The sequence below is a fragment of the Arachis hypogaea genome, chromosome 18, assembly GCF_003086295.3.
Source record: "Arachis hypogaea cultivar Tifrunner chromosome 18, arahy.Tifrunner.gnm2.J5K5, whole genome shotgun sequence".
Lineage (NCBI taxonomy): Eukaryota > Viridiplantae > Streptophyta > Magnoliopsida > Fabales > Fabaceae > Arachis > Arachis hypogaea.
The window spans coordinates 53,771,827-53,792,262 of record NC_092053.1 but is presented as its reverse complement, the minus strand read 5'-3'; the positions used below and the strand labels follow the sequence as shown (position 1 = coordinate 53,792,262).

General features: G+C 35.3%; 1 protein-coding gene across 10 annotated transcripts; it reads right to left on the bottom strand.

Moving 5' to 3' along the window:
* Positions 1 to 4,114: 4,114 nt before the first annotated feature.
* LOC112771060 (uncharacterized) lies at positions 4,115 to 10,087 on the bottom strand. 10 transcript variants are annotated; one of them, XM_072225417.1, is made up of 5 exons: positions 9,982 to 10,072; positions 9,594 to 9,790; positions 6,037 to 9,074; positions 5,205 to 5,597; positions 4,115 to 4,590 (listed from the first exon to the last, which is right to left on the bottom strand). In XM_072225417.1, the coding sequence occupies exons 3-4, from the start codon at positions 8,957 to 8,959 to the stop codon at positions 5,209 to 5,211; spliced, it is 3,312 nt and encodes a 1,103-aa protein (XP_072081518.1). In that variant the 5' UTR covers positions 8,960 to 9,074; positions 9,594 to 9,790; positions 9,982 to 10,072; the 3' UTR covers positions 4,115 to 4,590; positions 5,205 to 5,208. The 10 variants fall into 10 exon arrangements, with proteins under 10 accessions (XP_072081518.1, XP_025671424.1, XP_029150929.1 ...); XM_025815639.3 differs by having other exon boundaries at positions 5,214 to 5,597; XM_029295096.2 differs by lacking the exon at positions 9,982 to 10,072 and having other exon boundaries at positions 5,214 to 5,597; positions 6,037 to 8,606; positions 8,750 to 9,074; positions 9,594 to 9,941.
* Between the last annotated feature and the right edge of the window lie 10,349 nt (positions 10,088 to 20,436).

The window sequence follows — 20,436 nt, the reverse complement described above, 5'->3', positions numbered from 1 at the left end:
TTTTTATATTTATTGATGTTTAATTGAGTTGTTATTATTTTTATCTTGCATTTGGTAGTCTTAGATTTTATTATTATTGCAATTTTAAGATACTTTTCTTCTATACCATCTAAGTGTTTGTAGAAATGACTCTCTTAATTCTAGGGTAGATTTCTACACTCTTGACTTGAAATTGAGTAATTTAGTGACTTTGATTTCACTAATGTCCGAGTTGATTGATAATTTGGAGATTTTAATTGATCTCATTTCTATTAATGAGTAAGACCTATGGATTGAGACTGATTAAGCCCGGTTGACTTATCTCACATTAGAGGTTGACTAATTGGGTTTGCTCTTATAATTGTCATGTCGTGGTTAGTGATACAAAAGTCTTTGATGTTTGATATTGAGTGGTGATTTAGAGTTGTTAGTTGTTATTATTATGGGACTGACTATGCCTATTTGACTTTCTCCCAATATTGGAGATGACTAAATAGGATTAACTATGGATAATCACCATGTTCGTGGTCAATGACTTGAAAAGGAAGCTTTGATTCTCAATCCTTGCCAGGAGTGTCTTTTAGCAATTATATCTTTCTAATTGTTAGTTTTATTTTCTTGTCATTTAGTTTCTGGCCTCTTTATCCACAAACCCCCTCTTATACTCATAACCGATAACATGCACACCTCACTGTAATTCTTTTGAGAGACGACCCGAGGTTTAAATACTCTCGGTTTTATTGGTTTGCATTGTGACAAACAAATTAAATTTTGCTTCGAGCCAATTGTCGGTTTGAAACTATAGTTACAACGGAATTATTTTGTGAAAATTTTCGAACCGACATTTGGCCTGCGTCAGGAAGATAAGACCCGGGTTCCCCTAAATTCCCTTCCGTCGCACCATACATATATCCAAACAGGATTTTCCACTATCAGCCCACTACCCAGAAACACAAACATACAGGGAATTCCTAACCATACTAAGATCGCAATCGAAGCATCCTACCAAAAATCCATAAAAGTACACCAAACGCGATACCCCAATCAAACATTTTCCCCATTAATAAACACAGAAGCATGCAACAACTCAAATAGTAGACAAAACAAAAATACAGAAGCAGAATAAATGATCACAGCGGCAAAGTTACCAACCTGGTTCTCAGAGAGTAGCAGAAATGAAGTAACAAAAGCAGTATGACGCAGCACTACAAGACCACCAGCAAACTCAAACGGAGCACAATGCCAGAAAAATTTGGAGAAAACGTTCATAAGAAAACAAGAGAGCCAAAGAAGGAGAAGAAGCAGTTACAATAAAAGATAAATAACCCCCCCCCCCCAACGTTTAAGAAAAGGAAACATGAAAGGGTTGAGGACTAAAAAGGAAAAATAACGAAACCTCTCTCCTCCCGCTAAGCGTCATTATGACGCCTTGAGAAATGCAACGGACGAAACTTCTTTGAAAGGAGCACAACGGGTCCATTGACCTGAACACGCATGGGCCCCGATCTGTAGACCTCATCACTCCGTTCCCGACAACACAAGAAAACTCTCGGACGTAACAAGTGGACCCCCAGAAACGGTCAAAATGCGCGGCCCAGATCCCCAACCCCGACCATAGACCCTAGACGATATTCCTTTGCCCAGGCCGAACTCATGGACATCTAGACTCACGGCCACGCGGCCAAGCATGCACTTCTAAGCGGCGAGACCGAGCCCACTCACTCTCTTACTCCGAGGGCAACTGTTCTAGACCCGGTCCCCATGTCTCCCGTCGAAGCAATCACGACCTAGTTACTACAGGCCCAAACCGGTCCACTAACCATAAACCCCCTAACTATTATTTAAATTTAAACACTTTTTCTATCTTAGCCAACAAAATAAGATAACATAATTACGACACACATTCTTAATCTTCACCTATACCTATTAGATCCATTCTGACTTGGGCGTTGAAGTATTTTTACAGATACTATCTCCATCGCTCCAGAAATCCAATCTGTCTCTACTTTGATCGGTGAGTCTCTGATCCATCTTACAACCCGTACCAACTCTGAAAATTCAATCCCATCATTTTGAGATCAAATATTCAAATAACATTCTCGTTTCCCGGTACATTATACATACACTCGGTATTGTGAATGCCATCCGTGCTTGCCTTACCGTGCGTCAAAAGACAATTATTGTAAGAGAAAATGACAAATAGATCCTTGACCTTTTGTCCTGCGGACATTTTTGTCCCTGACCATTGAAAAATACTCTTAAGTCCTTGACTTTCACAAAATTTGGACAGATTAGTCCCTAATGGAGGCATTTGGACGGATCAGTCCCTGACGGAGGCATTTGGACGGAGGGACTGATCCGTCCAAGTTTTGTGAAGGTCAAGGATTTAAAAGTATTTTTCAATTGTCAGGGACGAAAATGTCCGCCGAACAAAAGGATAGGGATCTATTTGTCCTTTTCTCTTATTGTAAATATCAAAATAGAAAACATTTGGCCCACAATCAAATCAGAAGAAAAGAATGGATATGGATATTTCTGATCTAAGAAATTTAACAATTTCGTGCATTTTGATCCAAAGTAAATTGATAAAAAAGTTAAGGGTTACATGAGTGACGAAATACTTTTTATTTATCCCTGATTGATTAAGAAAATTTATTAGAGTGACCACTTGACACTGTACATTCGTTGTTTAATTGAGGAATTATTTATAGAGAGACGATGGGTAAACAAGTTATTTTTATAACTAAATCTTGATTTGATAAAATTTTTTAAGGAGATATTTGTATTTTTTAAAATTACACTCTTTTTATTTTACTTTGAAAAATAAAAAAAAAAATCATATATTTATACTTGTAATTTTTAAAAGATGGAAGTATTCTTCAAAACACCTAAAATAAAACTTTTTAAATATAACTTGTATTTATGAAAATTAAAAGGTTTAATATAATCTCACGTATTAATTAGTTTTTAAATTTTAAAAACTATTTTGTCAAACACATTTGTTGTTGTTTGTATTTATTGAAAGTTATTTTTAATTTAATTACCAAACACATATGCTAAAATTTAAAAAAGAAAACTATTATAAACTACTTTTAAAAAGTAAAAACTTTATCAAACTAAGACTTAATTTGGTAAAACTTTTACTTTTTAAAAGTAGCTTATAAGAACTAATTTTTAAAAGCTAGCTTTTAAAAAATTGTACCATCTGTGTGTATGATAAATTAAATTAAAAATAATTTTTAATAAGTATAGACAATAACAAAAGCATTTGGTAAAATAGCTTTTAAAATTTAAAAATACTGTAATATTAATGTACGAGGTTATATTAGACTTTTTAATTTTGATAAGCACAAACTAACTTTAAAAAACTCTCCCTTAAATTTTTTCAAAAACACCCCTATTTTTTAAAAATTACAAGCAGAAACACATAAATTTGATTTATCAAACGCAAAACAAAATATTTATGCTTCTAAAAAATACAAATATCTTTTCAAATAGCTTTACCAAACCAAACCTAAGTCTAAATCTAATTAATTTTCTTTTTTGTACCTCTCTTTTTTCTTTACAACTAATTTTTATTGTGTCAATAAAATATTAAATCAACTTAGTTAAATTTGATTATCAAAATGACTTAATTAATTACGTAGCATTACTATTATTTATATACAAAAATGTCGATTTTACTCAAATATGCATGTACACATTCAATACGACTATCTTAGACTTCATTTATTTGGGACTAAATCTTTTGAACAATCTGTCATATCTAAAATAATCAAGATAATTGTTATAAGTATTAGATTAGATTTCTTAATATTTAATACCAGACCAATATTTATATAGATATATTTTGTGTTTAATATATGTTGCCATATTTTTATTTTACATTTTTGGTAAAATTATTATATTTACGCATATTATTTAATACTCATGCATACTCGTGAAACATAGGTGAGGAAGACCACGTGATGGCACCAAACTGATTTTCTCGCCATGTTCACTTTCACTCCTTCACATCATGTTTACCACAAATGCCATGAGCCTCTAATCTAAATCAACCAAAAATATGAAGCTTGTTGCAGAGAACAAAATTTTATACTCAATTACTAACAAAAGAAAATTATGACTTCGAATATCCCAAAGCAAAATGGATTGTATGCAAAATTTGTACTACATAGTTTACTACCGATGATCAGAAAGCCCGGGCCTGCCACAGAAATTTACAGTTTTTTTATTTGGCCAATTGTGCAAAAATCATAAAGATAATCATCATTAAAATTGAAATCTTTGTATGTTCTAGTCTCACTAGCATAGAGCATGAAACAAATGATGCCTTGTAGTGAGGTGAGTGAGGTTTGCTAAAACTAATAATTATATCTAGAAGGTGTAATAGATTGATTAGAGAGTTTTGTTTCTAATATTGTTAGGATGAGAAGTTTACCACACAAAACTTCACGTGAAGGGCACTTGGTTTGGTTAAAGCATAGGATTCCCTCTAAAAGGAGGATACCTATGGTTTTGACCTTAAGATCGCATTGCGTTTGCTATTCTGGAGATGACTGTACTCTTCATGTATCGGCTGAAAGCTTATAAGTTACAACTCAAGACCATCTGCACAAAAACATGGCAAGAAAATTAGTGATCCGATTCGTCAATGAATTGATTGAAGCAGAAGCTTGAAATCCATGTTGCGCGAATACGAGAACAAATATGATTATTTTAGATTTTATTAATCTAGCTAAGTGATCAAGAACAAGTTATTGCAATATATGTGTAATCACTTATGACTAATTCAGTGGGAGAGTTACTGCAAAAAAATGAAAGTGAAGAAGGATCAGAATAAGGTAAGTTTTGATCGTTCCATTAAAGAATCTAAAGAATGATATTAAATTCTTAATCAAAGGAAACTGTAACCAAAATGAAAATAGAATAAAGAGATATGGGATTGGAAATACTTTTATCTATATACTCACATGAATGAAATCAATCAATGTACTACTTTAGACTTCATTAACACAAGTATTGTGAACAAGGAAACTGACACTTCAGAAAGTATTGCTCCTTCTGATGGTTTTTCCTATCACTTTTACTGTTTGGTACATCGTCAGATAAATCTATCTAGATACATTGTACCAAAAAGTGATGGTGATAGAGAAACAAAAAATAAAGGGGGGAGTATTGAATATAAACGTCAAACTCTCCGAAAGTAAATTTGAACATCTAACCTTTCTAACCTTTAGAAGAAGAACCTTCATCAAGTGGAGATTCCGATGTAGGAGTGGATGGTGAATTGCTGACATATTCTCTAGCATCAATCAACATTGCAATGACCTCTCTCATTGTTGGCCTAGTAAGCGGGGACGTGCTGGTGCAAAACAGAGCGATTTTCAGAATAAGAGACATCTCGTCCATTGTTCTTTGCACGCTCAGATTCAATCGCTTGTCAAACAGTTCGGATGTCGGTACTGAAGCTTGAATCGACCTTCTCACCCAACTCACCAGATCGCCGCCCTGTTCTAATGGTTGAACAGGTGACCTCCCAGTGACTAGTTCTAGCAAAACTACCCCGAAGCTATAGATGTCACATTTCTCAGTCACCTTCATGGTGTAAGCATACTCTGAAACAAACATAAACAATCAATAAATCATAAGAAAACTGAAGGATTACTGCAATTAGCATCTCAGCAGATGAAAACATCTACTTAGAATTCTACTAGGCGAAAATATTATCTATACATTTGATAATATGCATTGTCTTGTTTCATCTGATAAAAATGAATGCTGGAAAGTAAATCATAACGAAAAAATAAAATAAGGAGAATATCTAGAATCAATGAAGTTAAATTTGTGTGTGATACACCAAGATAATGAATGATTCAGATCAGAAAGAAATGATTGACACAAAATTATGCTGAGATCTATACCATTGAATTATCTTAGTGTAAGAAACAGAAGGTGGTGTGTCATCGTAGTCTCCGGAAATAGGACTCAATTATGGTAATCAGTAAAGCTATAAGTGTTGCAGCTATAGCTATATATAATGGAGCTTATTCTAACCTGGGGCAATGTAGCCATATGAACCTGCCACAGCAGACATGGATTTCGAGTAGGAAAAATCAATCAACTTTGCCAAGCCGAAGTCTCCAACATGAGCCTGAAACAATTCATCAAGCAATATGTTGTTTGATTTTATATCGCGATGAATGATTTGAGGTTTGCAATCAAAATGAAGATAGCATAGGCCTTCTGCTGCTCCCAAAGCAATTTTATATCGATCACTCCAATCCAGCACACACCTGCTTGAATTTGAGTGAAGTTGTTCCCCAAGGCTTCCGTTTTCCATGTATTCATATAAGAGAAGATTCGAATCCTCGTGATAACAAAATCCATGCAGCTTCACAATGTTCCTATGCCTGATTTTTCCAAGGGTTGAAATCTCAGCAAGGAAGCTTCGGTCAACGTTTGCTCCATCTCCTCGAGAATTCAGCTTTTTCACTGCAATCACTTCGCCGTCATTCATAATAGCCTTGTAGACAGTGCCACAAGCTCCTCTTCCTATAACCGCTGATTCTGCAAAATTTCCGGTGGCTTCCAAGAGATCCTGGTATGTAAAGCCTTCTTTCGGAAAATAATAGTTATCAGTGACATGAGGTCTTGTTTGCCCTTCAAGCGACACAAAAGCAGGGCTACGCCGCCTCATGGCGTAACATATACCTACTATGAAAATAAGAGAAACAAATCCGACCACACCAGAAACAATGCTAACTATCTTTTCCCTAGTTGAACCATCTCTGATCCAGCTTGCTTTCGCTGAATGAGTTGAAGATACAGGTGGATGACAATGATAAGTACCTAATCGGCATAACCCATTGTTCCCGGCAAAATTTGAGAAATCCATCTTTCTAAATGCAGGTTTATCTGGAACAGTTCCTACCAGCTTGTTGTTGGAGACATTGCATACTATAAGGCTAGGAAGGCTACCGATTGATTCAGGAATCTCACCAATGAGTTGATTGTCGTTTAAGTAAAGTGATTCCAACATTAGCAAGTTCCCCAAGCTTATAGGAATCGTACCAGAAAGATTGTTGTGGCTCAAGTTAAGTGCGATCTGAACATAAGTAAGTCCTCCCAAATGAAAAGGGATGCTTCCTGAGAATAGGTTGCCACCTAGCTCAAGCTCCGTGAGGCGAATAAGATTCCCCAAACTGCCAGGTATTTCACCAGAGAGCCTATTATCGGAAGCTTTCAACAGCTCCAGATTCACCAGCTTGCCAATTTTTTCTGGAAGCTCACCAGTGAAGTTGTTCCTGCTAAGATCAAGCCTCTGTAGCTTTACACAGTTTCCCAATTCACGTGGAATGCTTCCACTGAAACTGTTGGAGGAAATATTGAACGCGACAAGTTGTGATAAATTTCCAATCTCAGAAGGGAGATAACCTTCAAAATGATTATCCGACAAGAGAAGCCTTTCCAATTTCTTTAATTGACCTATCCCTGGGCTTATCAGCCCGGAAAATCGGTTCTGTTTAAGGTCGAGTGCAGTAAGATTGTGAAGTTCATACAACTCAACTGGTAAACTTCCTGTCAACATGTTGTCCCCCAACATTAGCTGCCCAAGAGATTTGCAAGTCCTCAGCCTATAGGGAACATTTCCGGACAGCCGATTCGACCCAAGGCTCAAGAACTGCAGCTTCTGATATTGACATAGATGAACAGGTATTGGACCAACAAAATTATTCGAAGAGATATCGAGAATTGTAAGGTTCTTAATGGCCCCAAGATGAGGAGGAATCGTTCCCTCAAGCTTGTTGTCAAATAGCTGCAAATCCTCCATCAATGAAAGATTTTGAAACTCCAATGGAATTGTACCTGTTAACTCATTCATTGAAAGGTCTAGATTCTTTAGCTGCTTCAATTGGCCAAGCTCATGAGGAACATGACCCTCCAAATGGTTTTCAAACAAATGAAGCAAGGTAAGATTAGACATCTTCCCCAACTCTTTGGGAATGAACCCAACCAAACGGTTCTCCGAAAAATCTATCTCAATAGCATTTGTGCAGTTCCCTAGCTCTGGTGGAATTGTTCCATTCAACTGGTTGGTGTATATGTACAACCTCTTCAACTGCGACAATTTTCCGAGCTCCTTCGGGACATCACCGACAAACGAATTCATATGCAAGGCAAGCAATTGCAGGTTACTAATGTTCCCAATCTCGGGAGGAATCTCCCCGGACAGTGAGTTTTGCCATAGAATCAAGTTGGTAAGGTTCTGAAGCTTTTGAAGCTCTCTTGGAATAGAACCTTCTAGCTGATTCTGCGCCAAACCCAATGTCTCCAAGCTGTCACACTCACTAATCTCAGCTGGTATTGGCCCTGAGAGAGCATTCAGTCCCGCCCGAATAACCCTAAGCTTCTTCAACTTGCTAATTGATTTAGGAATGATCCCAGTTAAGTTGTTGCTATATATAACTAACTCCTCAAGTGAAGCTAAGTTCCCAAGATCTTCAGGTACCTCACCATACATATAATTTTCACAAAGGTAAAGCTTCCTAAGTTTTGTTATATTCCGAATTGGGGTTAGAATTTCTCCATGGAGCCGGTTTGTACAAAGATCTAGAATCTCCAAACTATGGCAATTAGCAAAACCATCAGGAATTGGACCAGAAATGAAATTCTTTGAGAGATTCAACTCAATTAGCCTTGGAAGGTCACAGATTCTAGGAGATAAAGTGCCAGAAAGATTAAGGTGGTAGAGTTTAACAGAAGTTACCAATGATGAATGGGTGCATTGCACACCAGTCCAATTGCATGGTGTGGAGTCAGAAGAATCCCAATTGTGAAGCTTGTTATTTGCATCAAAAAGGGAACTTTTGAACTGCAAAAGGCTTGAACCTTCTTCATTGATTGAACTCACAAACACTATGCCATGGAAAAACATCATCACCATGATCATGTGGAACCAATTTTCCAATAATGCCATGTCTGTTCTCTTAGATAAACCAATAATAGAAACTGCATCAAGGTGTGGCCTTTTGTTATTAGGCCACAGAGAATTGAAGCTAAAATGATCAAAGCCACTTAGAAATCAGAAGAAACTGCAATCATACCAAAAGAAACAGACATAAGAACAATATTTTTTCAAGTGTGAACACTGGAAAATTCAGATTATTTCAGAAGGTTCAAGACAAAGCAGAAAATGACAGAGGAAAGACACAAAAAACAAAAACAGAAATGGAACCAATAAAAAGAAATAAAATACCGTGGTGTGAAAGGAAGAGTTATCAGTGAGAGCAACTCGAAGAAGCAATAAAAGAAAAGGGAAAAAATAACGAAAACAACAACCCCAATTGAGAAAAAAAAAATAGAACCACACCAAATTAAAAGCATTCAATAACAGTGTGACATAGACCTACCCTTTTTATTAGGCAAATAACAATGACAGCAAGATAGAAAGCAAAAAGATTAAGACACTGCATTGATTGATGAGAGCATGAAAGTGGAGCTGAACCGTGAAGAACAGAGAAAAAAATAAAATAAAAAGAAAGAAAGAAAAGAACTAGTTGAATTTTTCTTAGTCAACGCTAAAGTGTTGTGTGTGTTAAAGAGCACTTTACAGCGAAGTGGCAAAACTAGTTGAGGTTGCTGTTTCTCTTCTTCTTCTTCTTTGTTCTTATTGCTGCGCTGTTGGTTCTTCTTGCATGCACTGTTACTATCATATCAATTTATGACTGTGATCGAGTTGACACGATATAACAATAGACGGTGCAGATTGAAAAGACGTGTTCACTAACTTCCGCCATTGTTGCTGGGCCTGCCAATATGGAAGGAAAAAAAATAATATTAAATAATAATAAACGGAAGAAAAGAAAATAGAAAATGAGAAATTCTTTTTTCTTTGCTTATTTGTGCTTCAATGTGTTGAGTCTAAGGGGTAATGATTTGTTTGACGAAATTGGAATGTTAATGTGTGGTGAGTGGCATAGTGCCTAATCAGAGAGGCACCCATTTTCTCTTCTAATGCTTCTTCTTTCTCTTCGGTTTCTTTTCTTTTGGTTACTGGTGACACACTTGGATTGTTTCTGGTAAATGAATTAATTAATGTATGCACATGTTTGGTCATCATAAGTTTCATGTTATATATTATTTTATTGGATAAATTACTAAATTAGTCTCCTACCATTGGAGGTAATATTGTTTTGGTTCTTAAAGTTTAAAGTGTTCTATTTAAATTAAAAAAAGTTTCATTTAGTTTCAATGTAGTTCCACCGTGATGTCAAAGTTAAATAATTAAGGAAATGTCATACATAACAGCAGTACAAGAACAAGATCGATAATTTAGAGAATAAGTACAAGTTCCACAGGCACAAAATCAACCGTGAATGCATCAATACATTTATTTATTATTTTTTTATAATTTAAATGAAATATTTTCTATAGAACTAAGGAGAATGATAAATAAATATATTGATGCATCTATAGTTGATTTTGTGCCTCTGGAACTTGTATTTATTCTCCAAATTATCGACCTTGTTCCTGTACTCCTATCATGTAGGACATTTCATTAATTATTTAACTTTGATCTCACGGTAGGACTAAATTAAAGTTAAATGAAACTTTTTTGGATTCAAATATGATACGTTAAACAAATTAAAACAAGATTATAATAAAGGACTAATTTAGTACTTTAGACTTATTTTATCATTATCATAAACTAATAATAATAATAATAATAATAATAATAGAATAACGCTTTTAGTTTTGATATTTATCAATTATTTTTTCTTCCAATTTTGTCTTTGGTAAAATTAAAAATTATAGTGATAGTTTAGGCTATTTTTTTTTTATATTGGAGGAGTGTGTGAGTTGTGCTTGTTTATGGTGTATACAGGTGTTAGACACAAGTTGGGACAGGGAGAAATCGGACCGTCCGAGTTATTTGTTAAAAAATTCGTTGATCACAAATCGGACCGTCCGATTAGTTTTTGTTTTTTTTTATTTAACATGAAATCGGACCCTCCTTTTGCACTTTTTGTTTTTTTTTTTTTAAAAAAAAACTGAAAACGGACCCTCCGTTAACAATTTTTGTTTTTTTTTTAATTTTTCCTTTAAAACAAAACGGACCCTCCGTTTTTAGTTTTTTTTTTTTTTTAAATCAAAACGGACCGTCCGAGTTTTATAAAAAAATTATTTTTTTGTAGATCTCCTCTAATCGGACCGTCCGAGTTCCTTGCTCTAAATCGCTCGATCCGATTTCAGCCTCCTGACACCACATGCGCAGAAAAAGCACCTCTATTCTCCATAATGCTGTTACACCCACACCTTCCTCCATATTAAAAATAAAAAGCGGATAGTTTATTGCGTTAATAATGAGATCAAATTTCTCTAAAAATTTTATCAAATTTTTTATTCGAACACGCTTGGACATATTTAAATACTATCACGTGTCAACATGTTTAACTTTATTCTTAACATGTATTTTTAAAATAATTTATAAATAATATATATTATTAATTATTAAAACAAAAAATATTTTATATAATTAAAAAATACTAAAAATAATTGAAAAATTAATTTATATTTTAATATTAATAAAATAACAAAATATCATTATAATTTATCTAAAAAATACTTTATATTTTATATATATGTCATGTCTCCGTGTCTTATAAGAATTTTAAATTTGTATATCTCTATATTCCGTATCGTGACGTGTCCATATCCGAAGCTATATCAATGTCTATGCATCATAAGTTAAAATATTAAGATATAAAATTTATCATAAAATAATAAACTAATAGTAAGTAGTAATTAAAATAAAATATTTTAAATATTTTAAATAAAAAATAATAAAAATATTTATAAGAGATTAAAACCAAGAAAAATATACTTTTTATGAGAACTACAACTTTATTTAAATATTATTATATATGAAATTAAATCATTTATTTTTAAAATAATGTTCATCTTCATCTCTAAAATTGGTTTGATGAGTTAATTTAATCTCTAACTTTTTCAAAAATTAACCAACTATGCTTTCGTATTGTCTAACTATATATTTATTACATATATTCATAAAAATATCTTTTCCTATTTTTAATTCTTAAATATAACAACTCTTAATTAAAGTATAAAATATTTATTATTTAGATTTATTTTACATTTATTATTATTACATGCATTTAATAAATAAAATCTAGATTAACAAATGCTAATACACTATTATAAACAACAAAATAAAAAATACATCTCATAATATACGAAAATTCAAATCTCATAAATTATTATCATTATTATTATTATTACATACAAAGCACTAATATTCTGAAACCAGTTCGACCGACAAATACGGTTTGGATAGAAGGTAAAACCGTCAAATTCAAAAATTGGAGTTAGACCGCCAAACTAGTTAGGAATTGGTCGGTCGAATCGAACTGTGATCGGCCAATTTTAAAATTTTGCCAAATACGCTGTGTTTTGCCTTCCTGAAAGGAACCCTAGTCTTCACTTTTCACCCAGACACCCACAGACCCATTCTCGAGCCTTCAGCCCTCCATTCTCACCTCTCGCTCTCAGTTTTCACATCTTTAGTCTCCACTTCGAGCTTCCGGCACAACCTCCGTCAAGCCACCGCCGCCGTCGCAAGTTTCGTGGAAGTCACTCATCGTCATAAGTTCCTTTCAGCCAGCTTTCCATTTGCGTAGCCACTTTCTGTCGCGAAGTCAGCCGTCGAAATTGCAGCCAGCGCCAGCGCCACTTGCTGTCGCGCAGTGTCTTCCTACTGCACCAGCTCTGTTCGACCCTTCTACCCTTCAGCCACTGTCTTGCCTCTTGCCAGCCGCTATCCCTGTCGCCACCAGCTCTGCATTCTTTCCTGTCTTTCACTAACCTTAGGTATAAATCTAATTTGTTTTAACAATAACTGTTGAAGTGTGATTAATTGTTGGTTCTAAACCTTGCTGTTGATTGCTTGAAGCATGAATAATTGTTGTTGATTCATTTTTTGATGTTGATTGCTTGAAGCATTATTAAATGATTAATGGTTGAAGTTGATTGCTTGAAGCATGATTAAATGATTAATTATTTGGTGCTGATTACTTGAAGCATTATTAAATGATTGATTGTTGAAGCTGATTCCTTGAAGCATGATTAATTGTTATAGTTTATTGTTGAAACCTTGATAATTGATTAGTTGTTGGGTGCTAAACCTTGCTGTTGAGGCATTGATTAGTTGATTAGTTGTTGAATTGTATTGTTATTGGATCGCTAGTAACTTTTAGGTATGGATGATAGTATCAGCCAAGAATTACCTAGGAATAATAATGCTGAGAATAATTCAGCTTTGAATGAACCTTCTCTTCCTCCTAGATCTAATGATAGTCAATCACAAACTTCTAATGTTCGGGGCAAAACTGATCCTTCTTGGAGGAAAATTGCATTATCAATGCTTATTTTGTTTGAGTACATTTGGGGGTGGGGAAATTAATAGAATGAAAAAATATATGGCGAAGATAAAGGGAGATATTAAGAAGTGTTCTAAGGTCCCTTATGACATAGAAAAATAAATGGAAGGTTTATTGAAAGAGATTCAGAAAAGTAAAACTAGTAAAAGGAATGTATGTTTTAATGAAAAGGGTAGTGAAGAGATTGAGGATGCAATTGACGAAGCAATAGCACAAGAAGAACAACAAACTCCGAGTCAGTTACCAACTAAGAAGGTAATTGGAGGCGATCCAAAAAAGAAAGCAAAAACCATTATTCATCCTATGTTTGCACCAAGATCAACTCCGGGAGGTCAACCAAGTCTGAAAAGTGTGTTTCAAAACAAAGATGCATTTCATGAAGTTGATAAGCGAGTGGCTACATGGCTTTTGGATTGTAGGGTTCCTTTCAATGCGGTTACGTCACTATTTTTTCAAAATATGTTGGATGGTGTTGCTGGAATTGGGCCTGGTTATAAAGGTCCTTCTTACGATAAGCTGAGGGTTAACTTATTAGCCGATCTCTGATAAATCACTATTTTATGATATATTTTGGACTGAATTGAGTGAGTTTTATCAACTATTCTCACACTTATTCATATAAATTGTATGTTTTTAATTTTCCTTCCCAATATTGTGCTATGATTGAAAACATGTTTTCTAGGCCCTAAAATTATTAATTTTTAATTCTCCTTTATTACCATTCGATACCGTGATGTGTTTGTTAAGTGTTTTCAGGTTTATAGGGCATATATGGCTTACAAGATGAAGATGAAGCATGTTAAAGTGGAAGGAGCACGAGAAATTGAAGAATTGAGAAGCGAGGAGCGACGCGCATGCATGGTCGACGTGTGCGCGTGACCAGGAGCGTCGTTCAGCGACACGTACGCGTGACTGACGCACACGCGTGGACAGGTGCAAGGTTCAGAGATGCATACGCGTGGCCGACGCGTACGTGTGACAGAGCGTCACGTGCTGCACTTAATAGAACTCGCTGGGGGCAATTTCTGGGCTGATTTGGACCCAGATCTAAGCCCTAAAATACAGACTAGAGGCAGGGATGGAGCTGAGACTGACAAACTACACTTTTCACTTTAGTTTTGATTTTTTTGAATTCTAGAGAGGAAAAAAAACACTACTTCTCCTAGGTTTTATGATGTTCTTGGTTTTACTTTGAATTGGATCTTGAGAGAGCTGCTACTACCTTCAATTGGAGTCATTGTTCTTACAGTTTTCTTCTCTATTACTTCTATTACTTTTATTTTTCCATTTAATTGCTTGAATTCATGTTTGGATCTTGTTATTTTTGAATTTTATTAATGCATTGAATTATTTTTATGTTTAATTTTAGTACATGTTTGATTATGCTCAATTATTGATAGTGCAAATTTTGATTTAATTAATTTCTCATAATTAATATGTCTTTTATTTACTCTGATTTTATGTTTATGAAAATGGCATTCATGTTAATGGAGTAGATCTTCCAACTTGGCTTAGGGGTTGATTAATTGGGGTCCCTTAAGTTGTGATACTCAAGTATTATCTGTAATTGGAAATTGCTGGCTAACTCAACTCTCACCAACTCTAGTCCTTCTCCATGAAGTGACTAGGACTTGTGGGCTAGAGTAGTGATAACTGAAGAGTCCATATTTTCTGATGTATTTTGGCTTGATTTGAATGGATTCTATCATATGAAGTCACACTTAAGCACCAAAATAGCATACTTTTGTGTTTGGTCCCTAATTTGATTCTGAAAGTGAAAACATGCATTTTAATGCTTAGATTAGTGATTTTTAATCCCACTTTTATGTCATTCGATGCCGTGATATGGTTTGTGAGCAATTTCAGACTTTAGAGGCAAGAATGGATGACCAAAAGTGGAAGGAAGCATGTACAAGGGAGAAAACATGAAGAAAACAAGGAAAGCACACACATCAACGTGTGCGTGCGCACGAGTACTTGTGCGTCCACACAGGTCCCTGCACGTGATTTTGTTAATGAAACGTGCGCTATGCATTTTCTGAGGGCTTTTGGCCCAAATTTTGAAGGCTTGGAGCTGAATTTGGAGTGCTATATAAGGGAGATTCAACACATTAGCTAAGGGAGCTCACTTAGGTAGTTTTAGAGAGTAATTAGGAGTAGGAGTAGGAGTAGTATAGCATTGCTCTCTTAGGGTTTTAATTTTCACTCTCATGTAGCATTATATAGCAAGCTTAATTTTAGATTTGATCATCTTTAACTGTAAGTACTCTTTAATTCCTCTTTAATTACATTGTCTCTACTTTCATTTCTTTTTTTGGTTCAAGTTACTTTGTTCATATTGCAGTTTTGTGTTTCTTGAAGTTTTGATCAATGAATTTTATGTTTCATGCTTCCCTTATGTTTGATTGCTTGTTTACATTTACTTTTGTCAATAGTTGGTTATAGCTTTCCATTTTACTTTGCAGGCTTTCCATGTTTTACTTTCATGCACTCAAGGTGTTTGTGAAAATGCCAACTTTAAGTTTTGGGTAGATTTTCCCATCTTGGCTTGTGGTTTAAGTTCCTAGGATACTAGAGTCATAATATCCGATATTTAGTGGTAATTTTTGGGTAGTTAGTTGACTCTTGTCTCCATTGATGCTAGCCTTTTATCAACTAGTTTGGTAAATTAGCTAGGACTTATGGATTAAGGTCAATTATGCTTGCTTGACTTACTCCTCCATGGTTGGGGTTAACTAGGCGAGATTGACTCATTATAATTACCATAGTTGTGGTTATGGTGATGATAGGATTCCTTGGATCCTCATTCCCAAGTCAAGGCTTTTATTGCATTTATAGCATTTTCACTAGTTTTTACCTTACCTTCCCTTTACTTGCATTTATTACAATTTTGCTCACCTCTTAGTTATTTCATTGGTTAGTTCTTTTAATCTTTCGTTCTTTCATTACAAAACCCTTTTTGCCCTTGTAACAACCAAAAGCCTATAGCATTCCGTTGCATTCCTAGGGAGAACGACCCGAGGTTTGAGGACTCTCGGTTTATATGTTTTGTATTGAATTTATCATTTGATTTGAGCGTTACTTGTTGGCTCGGAACTATACTTACAACGTTAATCTTATTTTGAGATAAAATTTCTAGCCAGCGGTTTTGTTCATCCATCAATAACCACTTGACTTTCCTTTAATTGTTAGAGGATAACTAAGTGGAAGCAATGAACATTTACTATTCTACTTGGGAAAGACAACAAGGATAGAAACCCCAATTCTCTCACCTGATCAAGGCCTTTTATTTTAAATACATAACACCGCTTATTAGTATTCATTGCTTTAATTCCTAGCCATTTATTTTTCTGTTCTCAATTTCAAAAATATTCAGGAAAATCCTAACCAATAATTTTCATCCTATGTCAACTCTTAGGGAAATGACCCGGGATTCTACTCCCGGTTATTTGTTCTTAATTATGACATATTCTAAATTGATAGTAGAATTTTCGTCGGTTAAGACTGTACTTGCAACGCTATTTTTATCAAAATTCTTAATCGGCATTTTTCTACCCATCAATCTCAAAAGGGAGTGTCAAATAGTTGTTGATAGCTATAGGTCTGCTTGGAAAGAAACTAGAATTACCCTCAAGATTGATGGTTAGACAGATCAAAGGCAAAAAACGTTGATTAATTTTTTGGTTTATTGTTCGAAAGGGTTGTGCTTTGTGAAATATGTAGATGCTTTAAATGTGGTAAAAAAAATGCTTCAAGCGTGTGTCATTTGTTTTCGGAGGTGATTGAATGGGTTGGACCTGATAATATTATTCATGTAGTGACTAATAATGCAGCGAATTATGTTGCTACTGGTAGGTTTATTAATTCTTTGAAAGCATGTTAGATTTAATTTTTGGGGATTTTTGTTCTTTTGTTTTTTGTTTTTAACCTTTTAATAAGTGTAATACTCGATTTTTTATATATATTAAAACAAACTAACTTAACACGAAAAAATACAGAGAAGCAACACTTCATAATTAATTTAATTGGTTTTGCAAAGTAGACAAAGACTTTTCTGAACAATGTGAACAACGGGATCTAAAAGTAGCCCAATAAAGTCAAAACACAATCCACCCCCAAAATTACCCCCATAAATCCTAATTTTTACAATCCTAATTTTAACCATCCTATTCCTAACCCCCCTTTTTTGACCCATGAGATACAGCAACACTCCAGGACCCATACCGCCGGTGCTGCAACTCAACCTCTAGCGAGTCCACTACAAGCTGAACATTCGGCACTGCCCACCCACTCTAATCGCTAGCTTCACGTGCGTTTGCTCACGGTGCTCGGGTACTGCTGCCCTCATCCTGTGTCCCTCCATCATGCCACCGTCGAACACCTCTTGTTACGGAGGAACTCTCGCTCTCCGACGCCGTGCCGCCAATCTCCCGCACGCAACGTCGCAGTTGAACGCACCAAAGGCAATGCTGAATAGCCCGTAAGCTTCAAGTTCCCTCCCTCACGGTCCTCGCGCGCTCCTTCCCTCACCCCACGTCCCTCCTCATGCCACCGTCCGACACCGGCCATAGCGGAGGAGCTTCCAGTCTCTGTCGCCATGCCTCCAATCTTCAGCAAGCTTCAAGTTTTATCACTTGGACTGATGTGGAAGAAAAGAACCCCTTTTTGTTGCTGATTTCCTATTTAGTTACTAGCTTGGTTTATATATTTCTTGAGTTTGGGTTTGGTCTGTCCAAGCATTACGTTAGTCGGCACGGATCTTCGACTGGCTCATTTTTTGAATTCGTTGCACTATTGATTTTTTATTTAATTTGTATCGGCTGCTTATGTTACCACATGTACGGATGGTTGGCTTAAATCAGTAAATTAATGCTTGTTTTGCTTGGGTGATTAATATATGGTTTGATTACTTTATGAACTTTTGGGTTACGACTGATTTAATATGCTCCTCACCAGTTAGTTACGTCAGTTTTTTCAAATTGTGACATGAACATGTGAAGGCAATTTGTTGCAGTTTAAGTAGTTACATATGTTTTAGCTTAAAATTTTGTTTGAAAATAATTATGGTTATTCTAGTGAAAACATATATGTATATGGTTCTGGATTTGGGTTGGGTTTTTTGTTAGTTTTTTTATAAACAATAGATATTGTAATTTGCTACTCTGCCAGATCTTTAATGAATTTGTATCTTACCTTATGACTTTGGATTTTCTATTTTCACCACGTATACAGATGGTTGTTTTGTATTCAATAATTTAATCTTTGTTTCAGTTGAGTGGGTGATCATGTGCTTGTTTCACTTTTTGTATTTACGGGTTACCATTAGTTTGTTGAAAACTGCACCGTACAATTTAGTGTTTTGTTACATTGTTCATTGGTACTAATTCTAATAGTGTTAGTTTCAACTTCTTTAAGGTTTGGGACACATTTCAATTGTTATCATATGTGAGTTTCAAAATTAGTTGGTGTGATGGGAGGTTTGACTGAGTTGTGATTTCCTTTTTTGCTGGTTTTGCCTAATTAGTTTACTCTAGTTGTAATTTAAGTTGTGATGATAATTTTTAAAATTAAATGTAATGTTGCTCTATGGGTCATTAGCTAATTGTATTCTACTTGTATGATAATGTTTAGTATGTGGGTAAGCTCATGATTTGTTGGTTCTTAACAGGCTACATTCCTCTTGATTTTAGTTGATGAAAAACACTCAAATGGGTAAAAACGTAATATGCATTTCACCATTTATCCATCTTGATTGTCGTTGCTTGTAACGTATATTTCTTCGTTTATAGAAATTGGTCGAGAAGCGTTGTTCACCATGTTATATGAACGGGTCGATCACCCACTTGGAAAATAATAATGGCAATTCGAAGTTGGCTGAGATTGAAGCTATTGGGTTTGGATTTGTGAAGAGGATTCCATACTGGCCAATGAAGCAAAGTATAGTGGTTCAACTGGCAAAGGCATACGATGTGGATTCAAACACACTGCAAGTGGATGTCGGCAACATCCGCATTAACGCTGAGTTGATCGGGAAGGCTTTAGGCATATCCTCTGGTGGTAAGTTGCCCTTGTTTCTTAGTTATCCTTTGTTGGACATGCTTGATCGGTTTTGTTTTATCTTTGCTAACAGTTGTTGTATATACTTGACTATTTGTTCAATTTAGGCACTGACTTTTCTAAACTCAACAAGAATAATGTTGCCCATGTGGCAATCAAATCACAATTCCAGAAAAAAATGACCACACAACTGCGCGACTTTGTATATAGCTGCCCCATGGACACTGAGGCAGAACGGACAGATTTTAGATGACACTTTATATTGGTGGTCCTAAAAATGTTCTTATGCCCAACAAGTCAACAAATATATCATCGTGGCACATACCTCCGATACTGGATGTCTCGGACCCCAGCAAATTCAATTAGCCGTTGAAGACATTCAAGTGGTTGGGGATGGTTATTGAAAAATACAAAATCAAGAAGCATGAAACTTGTGGTGGCTGCATGTTCTCCTTGTTGGTATGTTAATTTTTTAAAATGCTACTATGTCATTCTTTCCATTTATGGTGCATCCCTAAAGTGCTCAACTTCTTGCATGCAGGTGTTGTACTTCCAGTGACTTAAGCATGGTCCGTTAGATTACTGTCCAGAACCAGAGTATGGGTCACTGCATGGACTGCTGCTGAGCTTGAAAAGAAGGCAACCAATGTCCTTTCCCAGGTACTAACCCAGATGACTTCTTTTTTGTACTATACTAATCAACTTAACCGAGGGGTGATTTTAATAACCTGGAAGAATGTGCCCCGTGTAGAATCTGGATGCTTACTATCTAACGCATTTGGTGTTTACCAATTAGGATTGCATCAGAGACAAGGCAGAAATGGCTAAAGAACCTAAGCGTGAAGCAAATAAGACATGTTCTCAGACCGCCTCCAAAGAAGCAAGCCCACAGAGGGAACGCAAGATTACAACAGCACACAAGGTAATTCACCTATTGGAA